Source organism: Lycium barbarum, chromosome 6 (assembly GCF_019175385.1).
Source record: "Lycium barbarum isolate Lr01 chromosome 6, ASM1917538v2, whole genome shotgun sequence".
Lineage (NCBI taxonomy): Eukaryota > Viridiplantae > Streptophyta > Magnoliopsida > Solanales > Solanaceae > Lycium > Lycium barbarum.
In genome coordinates this window covers 93,285,616-93,307,145 of record NC_083342.1, presented here as the reverse complement: position 1 = coordinate 93,307,145, position 21,530 = coordinate 93,285,616, and the positions used below count along the sequence as shown (strand labels likewise).

The following is a 21,530-nucleotide window of genomic DNA, read 5'->3' as shown; positions in this document are numbered from 1 at the left end:
CTTTTCAGTAGTCTCCTTACCACGGAGCATTCATTGGCAACCTAGATTTTTTCACTTGCAGACCAATTGCTAAAGTTTTCTAGTGGAATCGTCAACTTTGAACTCCCTCATCCCCTGGATGCAATAGATCTTAACAGCTCTTTGCAATGACTTTTTCAAGTTGAAAATCGTGCATTTTTCAATATGAACCTTTTGTTTTTCAAGATCCACTGGCTCTTTGCACAAACTTCGCCAAATATAATCAATATCCCTAGTAAAGACAAAGGCATCGGGGCGATCTTGAAGATGATCAAGATAGGGGATCTCATCGGAATGTCAATGCACCGGGGTTGACTCTTGCTGTTGAAATTGGCTTTGTGGCATAGGCCCTTGCTGATCAAATGGGTGCTGTGAATTCAATTCTTCCTGGTGTACCAGACTATTCATCATGTCTTGCAACAGTTCTACTTGATATTGAGGATTAGTACCAACCTCAACTTCATTCTCACTTTCTTCATCTTCACTTTCCTCCCCATTAAGTATTTCCTCACTATCACTAGACGATGTTACTATATAATTCGGATAATCCGGATTATCCAGAGCATGGCTTTACCTATAATTTTGTGCGACGACCACATTCTCCCTACATAAGAAACTAGAGTATTTTAACTACTAGACATCAAATAATACTATTGATGATAAGAAAATAGACGTACCGATAGTAATCAACTGCACCGAAACTTGAGGAAGGGCCATCATTTTGAGTAGGTGTATTACCCCTAAAAAATATAATCAACATCATTTGTAGCATTGAAGTAATAAACACATGCTACTACACATAAGAAGAAGAAGAAGAAGAAGAAGAAGAAGAAGAAGAACAGTAACAATAACAATAACAATAATAATCAGAATAACAATAACAATAACAATAATAATCAGAATAACAATAACAATAACAATAATAAGAATAACAATAAGAACAATAATAATAATAACAATAATAATAAGAATAACAATAACAATAATAACAATAACAATAACAATAACAATAACAAGAACAATAATAACAATAACAATAACAAGAACAAGAACAATAATAACAATAACAATAACAATAACAACAATAACAATAACAACAATAACAATAATAAATAATAATAATAAATAATAATAATAATAATAATAATAATAATAATAACAATAACAATAATCATAACAACAATAATAATAATAATAATAATAATAATAATAATAATAATAATAATAATAATAACAATAACAATAACAATAACAATAACAATAACAATAACAATAATAATAATAACAATAACAATAACAATAACAATAACAATAACAATAACAATAATAATAATAATAATAATAATAATAATAATAATAATAATAATAATAATAATAATAATAATCATCACTGCCCATCAAATTGCTGACTTAAACTTTCCAGTGGCATTTGACTCCTTAAAATGCCTTCATAAGTGCTCATGTCAGGGTAATTGTGTTCATGAGTAGGTTCCGCTTCAGTAACTTTAGCCTGAATTCTAGATGGGGTTTTCCGACGAGATCTATTTCGAGCTTCCCGAGGAGCTATAGCCATGATTTCATGACGATTAACGAGGACCTTCTGTACGTACATTTCAAGGACGTTTAAAGTTATGCATTCCCTATAATCGTAAGGCGCCTTCAAATAATCCGTCAAAGAATCATCATCATGAATATGCCACTGTCCATAGCTAACTGTACCTTGCGGCGTAAATGATATTGAATATCTTCCAATTATATTTAAATCAAAATCACCCCTACTCACTTATAGTCTATTATACAAGACTTGGAGTAGTTTTAAGAATTTTAAGTTAAGTGAAAACTTAACATGGTATTTTAGGGGAGAGCCATAACGCAAACTATTTTCCTCGAATATAATTTCTCCATCCCTGAATAAAGAAACCCTAATTTTTGGAACATCTTTCATTTTTTGACTAATTTAGGAGTACAAAATGCAAAAGTTGGATGAAGCTTAGAATTTGTGTAAAATACAGAAATTGGATGAAACTTAGAAACTGTGTTTTCCTTTCATACAAAATCTTTATTAGATAAGGTTTTGAATCATATAAGGCATGCAATTAGTGTGTCTTGCAACGTTACGTCAAGTCAAATTAAGTACGGAGTGCGCCCATTTGACTGTGTTATGTCAGAGATAACAGTATAGCCCAGTATATTAATGCGTTATTTTGACCTCAAATTTTTGGGAAGCCAAAAGTATTTATGTATATTAGAGAATTGACCAAAAGTATTTACGTAATTTGACCAAGATTTTAGGAAAAAGTAAGTGCATTTGAGTAGCAACGTAAGCTGTTTTTCAAAAGATGAAAAAATAGCTTTTTCCATAAGCACTTAGGGAAATCTTGGTCAAACACAAATTCCTAGTGTAATACTCGCTTCGGTTAAAAAAGAGTGTCCACTTAGCTATTTGCACACCTATTAAGAAAATACAAACTCCTAGACAAAAATAGGTAATTTTACTAAATTACCCATAATTAAATAGGTATTGAAATTTGGTCACTTAACGCTTAGTAAGGGCAAATCTGAAAAAATAAGGTTAGTTCTTTCTTAATTTGATAAATGAATAATTTTTTTTTGAACAAAAAAATAAGGCTAAGTGGACACTTCTTTTTGACCAAAGGGAATATTGACAAAAGTAATTTTCAAATTGATTAAACAAACACAAAGTGCTACTAAAATCATATTTTCAAAATTAAGCAGATTTTAAAAATATGACCAAAGAGGCTATTAGACAATTTAGGTTGGGAAAAGGGTCAAAAATACCCCTCTACTTTGGAAAAAGGGCTAAAAATATCCTCCGAACTTATTTTGGGTCAAAAATACCCCTCTCATCCTTAAAGTTTTCAAATATACCCCTGTCTTGACAGAAATTATCCCCCAAAATAACCCGAAATTATTTTTAAACCCGTTCCATCATTTAAACTCGGCTCAACTAAATAATAACCCATAGGATTCCTTTATTCCCCCAATACGTAGGTTTGAAGCTTGAGGGAATTGGGGGAATAAAGAGATCTTATGGGTTATTATTTAGTTAGGTCAGGTTTAAATGATGGAACAAGTTTAAAAAATAATTTCGGGTTATTTTGGGGGATAATTTCCGTCAAGACATGGGTATATTTGAAAACTTTAAGGATGAGAGGGTATTTTTGATCCAAAATAAGTTCGGAGGATATTTTTAGTTTTTTTTTTTCAAAGTAGAGGGGAGTTTTTGAAATTCAAAAGAGTCCCCGAAAGCGGGAATAAGAGGCAGGGTAACTCGCATTCTCTTCACTGTGCAGAAACTCACTGCTTCAACTACTAGTCACAGCAAAATGTGGCAGCAGCAACCTCGAAGCCTTAATCAACGCCTTCTCATTAACCTTTCTGCTTCCCATTCTAAACCCCCTCCTGGTAACTACTTCTACCTTCATCTTCTATTTTCTAGTAAATTTCTTTTAACCCATTATTACTCATTATTTTATGTAGATGATATGACAAAATTGGAAGCTAGGCCACATTTCAATCAAAATCACGTCGCCGTTCCCACCTTCTCTTTTACCTTAGATGATTCCGATTCTTCTCCTTCTCCCGGTATTCTTCTTTTACCCCCTTATTTTTCTACTAACTCTATGTTTTTTCCTGATTTTTTTTTGGTGTGTGTGGGTGTAGTTCGATTTTCTGCAAATGATATAGGAAACGACGCCGTTCCTAATTTCTCTGGGATTGCTGATTTCAGCCCCGAACCTGCTACTTCTGGTACCCTCTTTTAACCTATTTTCCGAATTATTTTTCCTTGTTCAAAAGCTTATTTTATTCTTCAAATGGTATAGGAGACGAAGAAGAGATTGATGATCAATCACAGATTAACACTATTAGTAGTGATTTTGAGAACGACGCCGTTCCTAATTTCTCTGCTAAATCTTCTCCTTTTGGTATTCTTCTCCCTTAACTCTAAACCGACGCTGTTCATAATTTTAAATACTTTTTATGTCAAAAACCTAAAACGCCCTTTTTTAAAAAAAAATTATCTATTTGTATTTGTTTTCGTTTAAATATTGTGTAGGGGAAAAGGCGTTTGATAAATCCAAGCATGAAATTCAAGAGGAATTAAGTGGTCAAACTGAGGATTCTTTCTATTATCAGTGCTCTGGAATCGGTAAATATTGATTGCTTGTAACTATTTTTTTCTTTACTTAAATGATTCCTCGTAATTACTTGTGGTATTGTGTCCCCAATTCCTTTTACAGTTCTCAAATCCTTTTTGCAAGGATTAAAAATTAGGGAAAATTACCTCTATGTCTACTGGGAGAAAATATTTACACTACATAGCTCATATTTTGAGTTGTTTACCCAATTTAGCTTATATTTGCGTATAAACATTTTATATACTATTATACACTTTTATATAAGGTTGATAAATTGTGTATAATGCTTTCCTCCCAGATATAATATTGTATACTCAGCTACGCGACATTGGGCTGTATATTTTGAAAATTGTCTAAAACAGGAGCTAAAACGCCCATTTTTAAGATCTCTATTTATTCCTTTTAAATATTGGGTAGAGGAAAAGGAGATTGATGAATCCAAGCATGAAATTCAAGAGGAATTAAGTGATCAACCCGAAGATTCTTTCGATTATCAGTGCTCTGGAATCGGTAAAGATTGATTACTCATAATTACTAGTGTATCTCCAATTCTTTTTGCAGTAAATTATTTACATTGATGGGAGTAGAAATTTTTAGTACCATACTATTTTAATTTATTATAACATGCTATTTATCATTTATGCAATTTTAAGTTATATATAATGATGGTGTAATTTTTTTTTTTTAACACCATCAGCAAAAATTAAACCTATAATAACAAGTTATTTATTTCTTCCACTTCATACTAAGTGTACATTTAGCTTTTTTATTTTGAATCAAAATAAGTGTCCACCACTTACATAATCAAGAAGGAATTAATTTTATTCTTTTTCATATTTGCCCTTATTATAAGTGATCAAATATGTGTCAAATTAATAATAATATGTAAATTTTAATTAATAGTAGTTTAGTAAAAATACCAACTTGCCCTTATTGTAAGTGAACAAATTATGTGTCAAACTAATAATAATATGTAAATTTTAATTAAGAGTAGTTTAATAAAAATACCCACTCTTTTGCACAAAATTAATATTTCTTACGGGGTTAAGTGGACAACCGGAGGGAGTACCATTTAGTTAGCAGTCAAATGTTTGTTAAATAATTTTCCATTTAGTTAGCAATCAATGTTTGTTAAATAATTTTCCATTTAGTTAGCAATCAATGCTTGTTAAATAATTTCCTATGATTACCTTAAGTGATATGATTATTGTGTAGGGGAAAAGGAGATTGATGAACCCAAGTATGGAATTCAAGAGGAATTAAGTAACCCACCATCCGAGGATTCTTTTGATTCTCATTGCTCTGAAATTGGTGATCTTGATAGCTCATCTTGTTCTGGTAATTACTAGTCTCTAAAATTCCTTTTTTTTTTTGGTGCTGAAAATAGGATTTTGTGCTTCCTTATGTCTCTATTACAGTTTTTCCTTTGTTCTGCTGCTCAACCCTTTTTTTCTTTTGAACATCTGAATTTTTGTAGGGGAAAAGGAGATTGATCAACCCATGAGTGGAACCAAAGAAGACCCACTTTTATCTAAAGTTGATGATAACAGTTCTTCCCTGTCTGGTAGATAAACTAAAACTTATTTATATAGTCCTCTCCCTGTTTAATTTCGACTGGTTTCCAGTATGTTTCTGTCTCGATATTAATCAGTAAACGATGTTGCAGTGGATATGGAACAGTCCAAAGATGTGCATGAAAATTGTGAACTCTCTCAGAAAGGCCAGAAAGATTATGAGAAAACATCAAATGAAGGTAATGTTTGTCCCTTTGAGAAATAATATGCTTGTGTGCCAAAACTGTGATATGATGTATGCTGAGAATTTTTGTGCACTTCTGATTATTTTCATTGATGCTGATGAGCCTATTGTCTGATAGGAGAGGAGAAAATAACTAAGGTGAAGATCAAAGGTCGTCGTCGCCTTTGCAAAATTTCAGAGGATAGCAATGACAGTGAGGAAATGAAGCCAAAGGATAATGAAGAGTCCGGACTTGCAGAGATAACAGATTTTGATTCACCTCCTCCCCAGGTGAAAAATGTAGTTCAGAATGAACACGGTGGTTGTGGGAACGAAATAAGGGATATACTGAAGGATTTAAGTTCGAGACTTGAGATTTTGTCCATTGAGAAAAAAAGGGCGCCGAAGCCCAGTGATCTGACTAAGAAGAATGAAATTCCGGAATACCAAAGTGCTGGTTCCTCTTTTTCACCTTCTTCTGAAGATTCAACCAAGGAGTCTAGGATTGGAGGAGAAATTCACAAGGAGTGTCTGAAGGAGGTCGATTTGGGGGATGAATCTAAGAACGACTGTGTCGTCCAGAAGTTCAATGATTCAAGATCTTCTGTTGGAGCACCAAAGAGGAAAGAAGTTAAGCAGATGGTTGGAAAATCACAGCCCATAAAGAACTCTCTTTCTGCCTACAAATTTCTGGAAGAAGGAGACAGTAATGACAGTGATGGTGATTGTGTGGTTGTTGGTGACAAGAGTGCTGTCACTCAAGCGGGAAGACATAACAGGAAGGCTAGACATGAGCATAAAAATTCAGATGACTTTGATTCACATGATTTTGTTTCAGAGGAGGATAACACTTACACTCTCAGTGGACCAAAGTTCAATTACGGGTTACCTGGTAAAATTGCCAAAATGTTGTATCCCCACCAGCGTGATGGTTTGAAGTGGCTTTGGTCTCTTCACTGTCTAGGTAAGGGTGGTATTTTAGGAGATGATATGGGTTTGGGGAAGACCATGCAGGTAAAGTCAAGGTCTTAATTTTGTATTTCGTCCATCTTCAAAATTAATGTTTTCCAAAATATAATTTCTGAATTAACTTTTTCTACTTTTGCCATGTTTTAGATATGTGGCTACTTAGCTGGTTTATTTTATTCAAAGTTGATAAAGAGGGTGTTGATTGTTGCTCCCAAAACTTTGTTGCCCCATTGGATCAAGGAATTAACTGCTGTAGGGCTTTCTCAGAATATAAGGGAGTAAGTCGTCTTTCTTTAATGTTGTCTTATTGATTTCAACTTTGACTTCAACTGGTAGTATGAAATGTGTAAGTGTTCATGGTACTTTCTTGGTGCAGATATTTTGCGACTAGTGCAAAACTACGGAATTATGAACTTCAATACGTTCTTCAGGTTCCATCTTCTATACTCAGTAAAGCTTCACGTTTAGTTTGTTTCATGCTGGGCCTATATAATATAGGGATTCCATTCCATGCTAATGTTTCAACTGCTTGTGCAGATAGAAATTTCTTAATCATAATATAATTCGTTGGGACTGCATGCAAAAATGAATTAGAAGAGTCTACTACTTGCATCTGCTTTAATTCTCTCTTCCTCTCTCCTTTTCTGTTAGATTATACCTTTTAGTATGAAACTGAGTCTTTGACACAGTTTCATGCATTTCATATATTGTGGGTGCTTGTTTGGAGTTGTTGACTCGACATATTAACTGTTGAGTATCTAAAGCTTCAATGGACTTTCATAATCTGGGTTATATTAATTTGTGTATTATGGTATGTCTAATCTATGGTTAATTCTTCCCTACTTGTTTTTTTTTTTCATTTATGCAGGACAAAGGCATTCTCCTCACAACATACGACATTGTAAGAAATAATGTAAAGTATTTATGTGGTGATCAGTACGTTGACAGAGACGAGGAGTTGACATGGGATTATATGATCCTTGATGAGGTACTTCTTGATTACCATTTAACTGTTCTAATATCAATGCATGGCAATTGACATTTTGTATCAGTTAATTAGCAGAAATGAGATACTACTTCCATATTGGTGTGGTTGAACGAATACGCATTAAGAAATCTTAGTTCAATTCCAAAGTAAAACATCATCTCTTGTAGACACTTTTTAGGAAAAGACACATCCGAAATAGGGAAATTTAACTCTTATGCTATGTGCAAAAGGACTTTTTGTTTGGTGCATTGCATATCTGATGCGGTTCAACAATCGACCCATCTGAAACTATATGCTAATTCCCATGGGTGCATGATCATAGCTCTACGAGAACATGATTTGACCAGCTTCCTAGACCTATTAACTTGGGAAGGGTGCATCCAGTTATGACCCTAGTTGCTTGCTGCTGCAGCAAGTTCATAGGCAATATATAAATATGTCATGACCTACCTCTGAGTATTTGGAGGTTGTGTTCAACCCTAATCTTATTACTTGACTTTGAATGTGTTGTGTGTTAAATTTGATTTGAATTGTTAAGCATCTCAATCATTTGTCTTAAAGCTTTGATTTTTATTGTTAACCTCTTCTTTTGACAAGAAAGATTATATGCATGCATGGCAAATATATATCCTTGCGGATTTATTACAAGTTTCAAGGTGTGAATGTATAAGCCTCTTAAAGTTTGAGTTTTTGAATTATCAGGGTCATCTCATAAAGAATCCCAGTACTCAGAGGGCTAAAAGTTTGCATGAGATTCCATGTGCTCATCGTATCATTATAAGTGGCACGCCTCTTCAGAACAACCTCAAGGTGTCTATACTTTTACGTTTTTTGATGTCTATCACACTTTGATGTCAGTTGAAATTATAGAAGCAAGTTAATGTTGTGTTTTGCTCTGTTTTCCTTTATTTCTAACCCTCCTTACCCAAATAGGAGTTATGGGCACTATTCAACTTCTGCTGCCCTGGGCTGCTGGGTGACAAACAATGGTATACCAATATGTTCAAATCCATTCTGCTTATATTAAAACACTGGGCTCGAATAACATGATATTACTTCTTGTCTAAAGGTTCAAAGAGAAATATGAGCATCTCATTCTTCGTGGAAATGATAAAAATGCTTATGACAGAGACAAGCGTATTGGCTCAGCAGTTGCAAAGGTAATTGCTAACCCAATCTTTTATACTCTGCATATGCTAGTTTCTTCTGTGTGCTTATATTTCTCGATTACCATGAACGCTTATATATTTCATACTACCAGTTGAAATCAATAAGACAACATTAAAGCAAGACGACTACTCTGCATATTCATTTATTCTGAGAACTTTCCTCTCACTCTGGAATAAATATTGGTGTTGCTCTTAGAAGTAAATACACTATAAGTCTTTTTTGACAAAGCTAATTAATAGTTTCATCTTTTTCATTTAACTCTCCTCTGAGCAAAATCAGAAAAATAATTAAGCTAGATAGCTGATTGGCATTCATCAGAGAAGATAGCTGATTGACATTTGCCTTCTCAAGCTTTAGAGTTGCATTCTGGAATCTGTTAAGTTGGGGTTCCTGGGTCTGGTAATACTGTGACATTGGCTGGAAAATTGTGCTTTTTGTTTTAAGACTGGTAACATGAAATTTGTGCTTTTGTTCTTTGTTAATCGTCTGGAGTTGTGAAGTTGGTTGAGTGGTACAACACACAACTCAGTGATGGCGGTTTGTCTGAGATGATTTCTTGCCAGGTTTCCCAAGCTTGAATGATTTACTCTACATTTGATGAATGTACATTGGATATAGAAATTCAACCCAGCATTCTTCTCAGTTTTTGGCTTAACAGCTAAACTGGTCAGTCAAGCCTGAGTGGTGCAAATTGATATTCGTCACTTTTGGACATAAAAGCAACTTCTACTCAACACATTCTTTCTCTTTAAATTACTCTCTATGAAAGGAGAAAAAAGAAGAGAGAAATTTACTTTTCACAAAATGGCTTCTTGTATAGGTGTTTTTGCCTTATTCTTATAAGGTGAGTTATCTTTTATACAAGGATCCAATACAACAACAACAACAACAACCCAGTGAAATCCCACATCGTGGGGTCTGGGGAGGGTAGAGTGTACGCAGACCTTACTCCTACCAAGGTAGGACGGCTGTTTCCGAAAGACCCTCGGCTCAATAAAAGCATAAAAAGAAGTCAGATAAGGTTAAGAGATTCAAAGCAATATGAAATGAAATAATGCAAGCGACACAGATAACACAGGATAATCAAAGCACAGGAAATAACAGATAATAGCAGAAATCTGAGCATAAGAAATTATATTGCGATAATGCGACTACTAATAAGAACGGAAAACGAGACTATCTACTAGCCTTCTACCCTAATTTGGGTCCTCCAAACCCTCCTATCTAAGGTCATGTCCTCGGTAAGCTGTAATTGCGCCATGTCGTGTCTAATTACCTCTTCCCAATACTTTTTCGGCCTACCCCTACCTCGTCTGAAACCATCCAAGGCCAACCTCTCACACCTCCGCACTGGGGCATCTGTGTCTCTCCTCTTCACATGCCCAAACCATCTTAATCTCGCTTCTCGCATCTTGTCTTCCACCGAGGCCACCCCCACCTTATCCCGAATATGCTCATTCCTAATCCTGTCACTCCTGGTGTGGCCACACATCCATCTCAACATTCTCATCTCGGCAACTTTCATCTTTTGAACGTGAGAGATTTTAACTGGCCAACACTCCGCCCCATACAACATAGTCGGTCTAACCACCACTTTGTAGAACTTGCCCTTATGTTTTGGTGGCACTTTCTTGTCACATAGCACTCCAGAAGCAAGCCTCCATTTCATCCACCCTGCCCCAATACGATGTGTGACATCATCGTCAATCTCCCCGCTGCCTTGCACAATAGACCCAAGGTACTTGAAACTACTTTTCTTCTGGATGGCCTGGGTTCCAAGCCTCACTTCCAAGCCAGCCTCCTGAGGTGCTTCACTGAACTTACACTCCAAGTACTCTGTCTTGGTCCTACTCAGCTTAAACCCTTTAGACTCCAGAGTATGTCTCCAACCCTCCAGCTTAGCGTTAACTCCGCTACGAGTCTCGTCGATCAGGACTATGTCGTCGGCGAAAAGCATACACCATGGCACCTCACCTTGAATTTGCCGTGTCAATCCATCCATCACCAAGGCAAATAAAAACGGACTAAGAGCTGATCTTTGATGCAACCCCATCACAACTGGAAAGTGCTCTGAGTCTCCTCCTACTGTCCTTACCCTGGTTTTGGCTCCCTCATACATGTTCTTGATCACCCTAATGTACGCCACAGGTACACTTTTAGCCTCCAAGCATTTCCATAGGATCTGTCTTGGAACTTTGTGATAAGCCTTTTCTAGGTCGATGAATACCATATGTAAGTCCCTCTTCCTCTCCTTATACTACTCCACCAACCTTCTCACAAGATGGATGGCTTCTGTAGTTGAGCGTCACGGCATGAATCCGAACTGGTTCTCTGAAATAGACACACCTCTCCTTACCCTCATCTCCACCATCCTTTCCCACACTTTCATAGTATGGCTTAGCAGCTTGATACTTCTATAGTTGTTGCAACTCTGGATATCTCCCTTATTCTTGTATAGAGGGATCATTACACTCGCCCTCCATTCTTCGGGCATCAATGCCGTCTTAAAGATGACATTAAACAACCTAGCCAGCCACTCCAAACCTGCTGGGCCCGCGCTCTTCCAAAATTCCCCAGGAATCTCGTCAGGTCCGGTCGCTTTTCCCCTGCGCATCCTACGAACAACACCCTTAACCTCGTCAACCTTAATACTCCTGCAATACCCAAAATCGTGACGCCTTCCGGTATGTTCTAAATCTCCCAATACAATGTCTCTGTCCCCTTCTTCATTCAAGAGTTTGTAGAAGTATGACTGCCATCTCCGTCTAATGGGAGTCTCCTCTACCAATACTTTTCCATGCTCGTCCTTGATGCACTTTACTTGATCCACATCACGTGCCTTTCTCTCCCTCGCCTTGGCTAGCCTGAACAATTTCTGGTCCCCTCCTTTCTCTTCTAGTTCAGCATACATGCGTTCAAAAGCTGCCGTTTTTGCCGTCGAAACCACCAACTTCGCCTCCTTCCTCGCCATCTTATAAAGTTCTGTATTCGTCCACTTCTCCACCTCATCCTTGCTTTCTATCAACTTCGCATACGCCACCTTCTTTGCTTTCACCTTCCCTTGAACTTCTCCATTCCACCACCAGTCCCCTCGATGCTGACCACGACTACCTGTCGAGACCCCCAACACTTCCCTTGCTACCACCCTAATGCAACTAGCCGTCTTATCCCATATACTGGTCGCATCCCCACTACTATCCCAGGCCCCCATATCTTTCAATTTCTCTCCCATCTCCAGGGCACTAATCGTGGTCAAACTCCCCCATCTGATCCTAGGTCGGTCCTCCACGATCCTCTTCTTCCTCGTCATCTTGATCGCTAAATCCATCACCAAGAGCTTATGTCGGGTTGTAAGATATTCGCTCGGAATGACCTTACAATCTTTGCACAGACCTTTATCATCCTTCCTAAGGAGTAAAAAGTCTATCTGAGTCTTAGCCACCGAACTACGGAAGGTTACCAAGTGTTCCTCCTTCTTTGGGAAACTCGAATTGGCTATCACCAACCCAAAAACTCTTGCAAAATCCAAAAGTGAGACTCCTCCACCGTTCCTGTCCCCGAAGCCAAAGCCTCCATGCACATCATCATAACCTCCCGAAATAGGCCCGATGTGTCCATTGAAATCACCTCCCACGAATAGCTTCTAAGTAGGCGGTATGCCTCCCACTAATTCGTCCAAATTCTCCCAAAAGCGCCTCTTCTCCTCGTCGCCTAAGCCCGCTTGCGGCGCATATGCACTAATAATGTTCAAAGTGAGTCCTTCAACGACCACCTTAATCGACATCATCCTATCAGTGGCTCTCCTAACCTCTACCACCTGATCCCTTAATTCACTATATACTAAAATGCCCACCCCATTTCTATACTTCGACCTACCAGAGAACCACAGCTTATACCCGTCTACCTCCTTAGCTTTAGGACCTACCCATTTGGTCTCTTGGATACAAGCTATATTAATCTTCCTTTTCTTAAGAATCTTAACTAGCTCTATGGACTTCCCCGTTAACGTCCCAATGTTCCAAGATCCTACTCTCAACCTAGATGCTCCTTTAACCCACTTACCCCTCCTAACCCTCGCCCCCGTCCCCGAACGAGAACATGACCCTAGTCTACCATCACTAAGCAAAGCCACGAAAATGAGTATGAACTAATAAATTATTCAAAAGTCTAAAGTTAGCAAAATGTAACTACAAGTGTATGGACAAATAATGGATATGGCAACCGGAGGTACCAACTCCAGTTGAACTGAACCTGGTCGCCGCCGGAAAACACTGTTCAACGTCCGAGTTACTGTTCACTACCGGAATTCTGCTCACAGAGACCTGAAACAGGAGAAGAGGGGGGGGGGGGGGGGGGAGAGAAAAAAAAGAACAAGAAAAGAAAAAAGGAGAGAGAAAAAGAGGGCTGGCCGGAAAATGGTGCTGGAAAAAGTCTCCGGCGATGACGCAGCTGTGTTCTGGCAGCGCCAGAAGCAGCTAAAAAGGAGAGGAGAAGAAGAAAAGGGAAGAGAGAAAAAAGTAAATCTGGCCGGAAAAGTGGCCGGTGTTACCTGGTCGCCGGAGTTACCTGAACAGTGATGCGGTCTGGTCGCCTGACGGGGTGGGGTGGGGGAGGGAGGGAGGAGATCTTACCGTTGGATAGCAGAGGAGAGAGAACTGATCTGAACTGATCCAATAAGGATCCAATAATTTCACCTATTTAGTACTCTGCAGGATTCTGTAGAACTGATCTGAACATAGTTTGACACTCCCTCAAAAGCTGGAGCATATATGTCATAGGTTCTTAAGCTTTCCACATTTATGCTTGTTTCTCAGACGTCGAAATGCCTTGGTGAGCTTATCTGTCTTCATTTGAACTAAAAACCTCGCTCAAGATCAGTCTAGACTGGATCTTTTTCACGAATAAAATGCCAATTAATCAAAATATATTTTGGTTCTCCAAGAAATACCAGATCTTAAATCATAGGGTACTTGCATTTTATCCATGAAAGGAAACTCAAAAAAAGATACATGATTCTGGCTCTGTCACGATGTATGAGAATACCCATAGGAAGGATGTTTATATTAATATGTGCTATATTGTAGATTAATATTGCATTATATGGTTAATGAATCGTGTAATTACCTGGTATTGGGTCAGTATATGCCTTTGTGATATATATTTGATTTCATTTTTTTTTTATCTCTATTTCTGAAATCCATGTGGGCTTATTGGCTTGTAGCAGATGCTTAGTCCCACTAAAATTTTGTTATCGTGTGTTATACAGGAATTGAGGGAACACATTCAACCATATTTTTTGCGACGTCTCAAGAGTGAGGTATTTTCTGATGATTCCTCGACCAGCGCAAAACTTTCCAAGAAAAATGAGATTATTGTATGGCTTAAATTGACGAATTGTCAGGTATAAGTTTGATTTGTCTCTCAATGTAACTTGTTCTGTTAGCCTTATGTTTCTGCTAAACTATTTGGAGTTTGTTCCTAATATTGTACCTTACTGCGTTGTTCAGCGGCAACTCTACACAGCTTTCTTGAAGAGTGAGATCGTCCTCTCAGCCTTTGATAGCTCCCCACTGGCTGCACTTACTGTAATGTTCCAGATGAACTTTCTTATATGCCTAGTCTCTCCGGTTATTTCACATTTGTTTAGTGGATATATGCAACATGATCAGTAGTAATATTTTCATCTGGAATTTGCTTTATGTATATCATCTCTCTCTCTATTGCTTATAAAGAATGTTAAGCACAGCAATACTTTTACCTACGACCTTGAAACACCAGATTAAGTACCCAGCCGCCAAACCAAGTTTTTGTTTTCCTATTTTCTTGTTGGTAACACCGCATTCATATCTCCAACTGTTCTTTCTCTTGTAAAAGAACAGATCAAAAATTTGAAGTTACTATTTTTTTTTTTTTTTGAAACTGGTAACATAAAATTTGAAGTTACTATTCTAAAAGAATTACTTTGCAAGCATAACATGGTATTTCAGTTTCTATCCATCGCCGACTGTCATTCTTCACAACTTGAAGATGAGAAATTCTGTAGAAGAAGCATAATAAGAAACACAGCTGAGCTGTTAGGGAACAGCTCTAATTTGAATAATTGGTTGGAGACACATATACCTGTAATCCCCTTTTAGAAGCCAGATTTTGGGGTCAAAATTCATAGCTGCAATACAAAATCAAAATGAGAAGGCAGGTCAGACTAGTTACTCTATCCTTTATCAAGAGAAAGAGTGAGACAGAGAATCGCTGATCTTAACACTTAGGGGACTTGAAATTGGGACTGCAAAAGGTTTGTTGACGCATCTCTTCATCCCCAACAAATGTTCTGGTTGTTTATATCCCTACTCCAGTTTCATGGTACTTCTCAATTTGTAATACATGAATTTCAAAGATCCGAATCGCTTTACCTTTTCCATTGTTCTCTTTTCTTTCTTCTCTAGGTATATCTCTATTCCTTTCACCTGCATAAATACATATATATATATATACACACACACATATATATGTATATATATTTTTCTTGGGCTCGACTAGGCTTCATTGAAGGATGCTGGGCTTGTTCTTAAACTTAGCTTAGTCTTATTATCATTGCTAGGGGCATTTGTAGTAGAATCAGACTAAATTATAAACAAGATACATTGGTGTAGCATTGATGTTTCTTGAATGTTGTTTGTGTGGCTGTAGGAAGTAAACTCATTATTTGAAAATCTACACGTAACTTCCCTAATCTTTCAAAATTGAGGGTGGTGATCTATCTTTGTAATTTAATGTTCATTCTGTAGTCTGGCTCAAAGCAAGCTTGTAGCTTTTATTTCTTAGTTTTGCAGAAGGCATATTCATGTATTTTTGTCAAATGACACTCAATTTATATGGAACAGATCTTGAAGAAAATATGCGACCATCCGCTACTACTAACAAAGAGGGCAGCAGAAGAAGTTTTGGAAGAGATGGATTCAACATCAAACCAGGATGACCGTGCTGTGGCAGAGAGATTGGTTATGCAAATGGCAAATGTCACTGAGAAACTTGACGAGGAAGTGAACCATGATGTGTCCTGCAAGATAACATTTATACTGGCTTTATTGGTGAGATGTCAACAACAGAAGTGTTATGTTCTACCTACCTTGATAATAGCTTGTCTTTGTAATTCAAATGCTTCTTCATACAGGACAATTTGATTCCCGGTGGGCACAATGTGCTTATCTTTTCTCAAACACGCAAGATGCTTAATCTACTCCAGGTTATTGTCATGTTCATATCTTGGTTTTCCACATGACCTGCATATGTTAATACTTGCATATTTTTTTTGCATGACTTTTTAAATTTTTGTTACTCTAATCTGTATTCAATCACTTAATTTTCCCCAGGATGCTTTAATATCCAATGGTTTCCAGTTCATGAGGATAGATGGAACCACCAAAGCTACTGACAGATTGAAGATTGTTAATGTTCGTCTTCTCCTTGGTCTTGATTATTAATCCTCCATAATATTTTACATTCTGATATTTATGCCTATTTTATAGGATTTCCAAGAGGGTCGTGGTGCTCCAATATTTCTTCTAACTTCTCAAGTTGGCGGTCTAGGTCTTACTCTCACAAAAGCAGATCGAGTGATTGTTGTTGATCCAGCATGGAATCCAAGGTACATTCTTTGAATGCCTTTTTAATATCTTCTTAGAGTTGGTTGGATAAAATGAATGTTTTAGACTATCCAGAGAAGTTTCAGTCTTCCCATTTCATGATGTCCTATAATTTTGTTTAAACGTAATATTTTTATTATGCAAGTAAGGCTCTGTCTTCAAACTTCTTCCAATTTAATGGTCCTCTTTCGTTAGATCCTCAAAACATGTCAGTACCCAAAACCATCTTTGTCAAAAAAGGCGCCATTAAGAATGCCATTTGCTATATCTGGATTGTTTATGATGTGATGTCATAATCTATTTTAGTTGTTTTTCATATTTATTCATTGCATAGATGTTATTATGTTAGTTGAAGAATTGGTCATCCCGTGCCTTCTTTTTTAGTAAGATTATAAGCCAGCAATTACTATCTCTCGCTTATGCCACACACTAACTGGAATATTCTTCAATGGAAGGTTTGGATGGTCTACCAGACATTACTAAATGGCTACATGCAGATAATAAAGCTTCTTTGTGACAATGTTCCTAGTGTCTTCCATGATTAGTACGAGTTCTGGTTGTTTAACTGTGTGCTATCTTTATTATAGATACTATTTGTTATTATTGCTGGATTTTGATTGTGACTTGGTTGCACTTCTTTTAATATGTTTTTTTCTGAAAAAGAGTGTTCATACTTCAGTTTCATGTCCTGTGTTATTGCCTCCATGCCCTTTTAGATAAATGTGTTTCTCTGGGAATGGAATCTAAGATTTAACTTTAATATTGTGTTAATAGTAGTGGAAGAAGGAATACTCCTTTTTCGAAAAGAATGATGGGGTCCGGAGTAAAGTGTCAAACCATTTTGATCTCAATTTGGACATCGATTTGTTTACTTCGGACTGCTCATACCATGGGACAAGCAGGGGATAGAAAAGTAGTTTCTAAAAAACAAATTCCGAATAATATGGCTATAATCCCACCCCTAGACATTCGGGATTGTATTTATCTTGTAAGGTGAGGATGTAGTCACAATCAAATGCACTTACCAATAGGAGATCTCATTTGACCACATTGATCCAAATGACACTTGATATCTTTCCTCTATTTGTGTTATTATTTGTTAAATCCAGGATGCACATTGTTTGGAAGACAATGTTGCTCCATATTCTGCTACTAATTATTGTACCAGGCCTGTAATAGCTATCTAAGTGCTTGCTGTAAAGTGCTTCTTCTTCTTTCTGTTTTCCCATAGTCTTAATTTTTTGTTAGGGATTAAATAATAGCCATTTACTTTCAACCTTGCAGCACGGATAACCAAAGTGTTGACCGCGCCTACAGAATTGGGCAGATGAAGGATGTTGTTGTTTATAGATTGATGACTTGTGGCACAGTTGAAGAGAAAATTTACAGGAAACAGGTACATATTTTGTATTTACGCTTGACTGAGTTGTGATAAAGATGCAATACGTTAATGATGAATCAGTGATCTTCAATAATTGTGACCCTAAATATTTAATGCATCAACTGTTAAATGCTTATTATGGTTGGCTATCTTGAGAAGTATGGTAACCATTCTCTGATGCTACTACCTACTACACTAATGCCTATTCTGATGGAGTGTAGGCTAACATTATAGTCGCTGTAGCTAACTGCATGGTCCTTTTGTCATTAAGAACTCTAAATCAAAGACCTGCTTTTTTATACGCGTGAAATGAGCTGCGAAGAGAAATTCTTACTGAAATGGTTGTTCACAAAAGTGGGGCTTGAGTTTTTGAAACTTTTAGTCTATGCATAACATAAGTAATTACTTTTTATGTTCAATAGTACAGGTCATTATTCTGCTAAAATTTAAGCATAGAATATCTTATGAAGTATTCTACATAATATTTTCCGACTTATCAATGGATCTCAACTATTGTGAATCTAAACTCATTTTAAACTTTTAATTCCATTTGTTCTCTTGACTTATATTCAAGTTACTTCTAAGATCAGGAGCAAAGGCAATTCGGAATAAGTGATAAACGTAGAAGTTCTCAATTTGAGGATCTGACCTTGCTTTTTAGAAACTTCAACAACTTTATTAATCTGTGAGGCCACATCCTTTGGCAGAAGGCAATTGTTTTGTTAATTTATCTACTCTGTAATGCACATTTCGAAGAAGATGAGATTTATTTCCCATCTGTGTTTTCATATATTAATACCTACGGTACAGGTATACAAGGGGGGATTGTTCAAGACAGCAACTGAGCACAAAGAACAGATCCGTTATTTTAGTCAACAGGTATATGGTTAGGTGGATAATCTAAAAGTTATATCTGGTTTATCTAGCTGCCGAAATTAAATGCTTTGATCGGCTTGTGTGGTCAACTTTTCAGGATCTTAGGGAACTTTTCAGCCTTCCTAAAGATGGTGGTTTCGACATATCACTCACTCGAAAGCAGTTGAATGAAGAGCATGATCATGAGCACAAAATGTAATGTATTTGTATCTCATATAATTTTGAGTGATTGTTTTGTTGTTGAGGTTTGATAGGATTTCAGATTGTTTCTGGGGGCTTGTGCCTCTTAATCTATTTAAGTGGTACTTTTGCTATCAACTAGTTTTTACAATGATATACTCATTTTGCTGCAGGGAAGATGCTTTGAAGGCCCATGTGAAGTTTTTGGAGACGCTGGGTATAGCTGGAGTTAGTAGCCATAGTTTGCTTTTCTCAAAGACAGCGCCCGTGACAGCTGTCCAAGATGAGGACGAAGTAAAAATGTAAGATCATAAAACCCTGGTGCTAAGCATGCATCAGTGTGTCCGTTTCTTTAGAAGCTGTTGAGGCAACAGAAGAATGGCACGAACAACTAGTTCAATAGCTGCATTTTCTAGATTATATTAATATACATTGAAGGTTTTACAATTTATGAATGACAAACTGGACAAGACAAATCATTTTCTTGTTACCATCACTATTTAAGAGTTTTTGTTTTCTACTTGCGTGCAGTGCAAGAGAGAGGATGACATTCGTTGGGAACTCATCCTCGCACTCATCAGTTGAACGTGCTGTTGATGCGTATGACTATAAACTTCGATTATTAACTGCAGCTCTATATATTGGCTTTTAATTTAATTCTTAGAAATCAATTCTTCTTCCAGGGGGCAGTACGCTTTCAAGCCAAAGGATGTGAAATCGCAGGTGAAGTCTGTACCTACAAGAATTGGTCCTACAGAAGCTGAGATCAAGGACAAAATCAGGCGGCTTTATCAAATTTTTGCGAACAAGGTATATTGATGAAGCTCATAATGAATTCTTATATGATAGTCTAAATCGTGTGAAAGAGGAAGAGAACCATATTACAAAAAAGTAGACTCAATATTAGGACAGTTCGATGTAACTTTTGTATGTATTAATCTGAGTTCTTGGAGAAAAAAAATACTCCAATCTTAGGAAGTCTTTTATAAGCTGTGTTTCTATTGGAAAGTTCTTGGGGTAGTATATCTCATTTCATCTTATCTTCTCAGGAAATGATCTCCAAGTTACCTGATAAAGGGCTGAGGATACAAAGGCAAATTGCTGAACTGCACAAGGAGCTGGAGATTCTTAGAACGGAAAAAGAAAACAAGGAAGAAATCATTGACTTGGATGACATATCTGGACAATTCCACAGGGCTGTAAATGTGTAAATATTGCTGTCCATATGAATTATGATAATTTTTGACACTTCAAAGTTGGACTGTGGGAGCCTTTTTCGCTACAATCTTGCAACGTGGGCTCCTGTTTTCTTTTGGGTACAAACTTCAAATTGTAGTATGTAATTAGTGCATTCCATCTCTTGCACTCATCGGTATTTAGTTATAGAGATTTAATTTCAGTTGGTTAACACTTTTGTTTCATCTGGTTAATTGAAGCACAATATAGGTTCTTGTCTCCCCGCCCGAGTTAACCTCGTTATTTCAGTTTGATACTTGTTTACCACTTGGGCAAATGCGACTAATTTTAGATTAGAGGAAATCTATATATAATATAAAGCTTGGCATAGACAAGGTGATGTGACATTTCTTTATGACCTTCATTTCTATTTATCTTTTTTCTTCTTTTTTTGACAATTTTTTTCATTTTTTTCATTTTTTATGTGCCTCTCCTCTTACATATTATTATTATATTCATCATTCTTTAAAGCACTTAAATGGTAGAGTTATCCAAAATACAATTATGTGATCTAAATGTGAGAGCAATAAAGGGGCACGTTCTTTTGGTGGATTTATGTAAAATAATTTACGTTTTCCAACTTCTCATTTTCTAAAGTTTCAACTATTTAAATTCTTAGATGATTTCTTAGCTTGTAAATACATGTCTTCACACCTGTTTTTACCTCAACATATTTTCACTACTTGAAAACATTCTGACTTAAGAGACATCTATTGTTAAGATAATTTAGATGAGGTATGAAATGTGCAGGGAGCCAGTGAGTGGTCATAGATATTTTTGATTTATCTATCCAAGCTAAAGTTTTAAGATAAAACTGTCTTTGTCCGATATTGTTACATGAATTGGCATCTCACTATAGCAATTTTCTTGGGTATAACATTTTTTATTTGTTTCTTTTTTGTAGATGCACCAATCTATATATAATATAAAGTTAGACATAGACAGGGTGATGTTGACATATCTCTCTATGACCACCATTTCTATTTATTTTTTTTCTCAATTTTTTTAATTTTTTCCTTATTTTATGCTTAATTTTTTTTATTTTTTTTTTTAAAGAAAACTAGGTGCTCTTAATTTTTATCTTTCCTCATTATTAGTACTATTTATTTCTTTTCCTAGAAACCCTCCATTTGCCTTCGTTGTCTTCCGTTTTTACTTTTTAATCTTTGTTA

General features: G+C 36.5%; 1 protein-coding gene across 2 annotated transcripts; it reads left to right on the top strand.

The window, feature by feature from the left end:
* Positions 1 to 3,274: 3,274 nt before the first annotated feature.
* On the top strand, positions 3,275 to 20,578 carry LOC132644847 (protein CHROMATIN REMODELING 24). 2 transcript variants are annotated; one of them, XM_060361486.1, is made up of 28 exons: positions 3,275 to 3,444; positions 3,520 to 3,624; positions 3,703 to 3,789; positions 3,864 to 3,965; positions 4,596 to 4,688; positions 5,394 to 5,516; positions 5,656 to 5,742; positions 5,845 to 5,931; positions 6,055 to 6,929; positions 7,032 to 7,162; positions 7,261 to 7,315; positions 7,753 to 7,872; positions 8,575 to 8,682; positions 8,806 to 8,861; positions 8,942 to 9,032; positions 14,309 to 14,443; positions 14,550 to 14,627; positions 15,924 to 16,130; positions 16,214 to 16,285; positions 16,413 to 16,493; positions 16,569 to 16,687; positions 17,970 to 18,081; positions 18,877 to 18,945; positions 19,040 to 19,137; positions 19,296 to 19,424; positions 19,654 to 19,722; positions 19,806 to 19,932; positions 20,172 to 20,578. In XM_060361486.1, exons 1-28 carry the CDS (start codon positions 3,366 to 3,368, stop codon positions 20,331 to 20,333), a joined length of 3,657 nt encoding a protein of 1,218 aa, XP_060217469.1. In that variant the 5' UTR covers positions 3,275 to 3,365; the 3' UTR covers positions 20,334 to 20,578. The 2 variants fall into 2 exon arrangements, with proteins under 2 accessions (XP_060217469.1, XP_060217470.1); XM_060361487.1 differs by lacking the exons at positions 3,275 to 3,444; positions 3,520 to 3,624; positions 3,703 to 3,789; positions 3,864 to 3,965; positions 4,596 to 4,688 and adding an exon at positions 5,165 to 5,267.
* The last annotated feature ends 952 nt before the right edge of the window (positions 20,579 to 21,530 follow it).

Excerpts from the sequence above, each read along its gene's own strand:
- LOC132644847 (XM_060361486.1), top strand. The coding sequence starts at position 3,366 with ATGTGGCAGCAGCAACCTCGAAGCCTTAATCAACGCCTTCTCATTAAC. Across the intron at positions 3,445-3,519 it reads CCATTCTAAACCCCCTCCTG|ATGATATGACAAAATTGGAA; the intron begins GTAACTACTTCT and ends TATTTTATGTAG. Across the intron at positions 18,946-19,039 it reads TCCGTTATTTTAGTCAACAG|GATCTTAGGGAACTTTTCAG; the intron begins GTATATGGTTAG and ends TCAACTTTTCAG.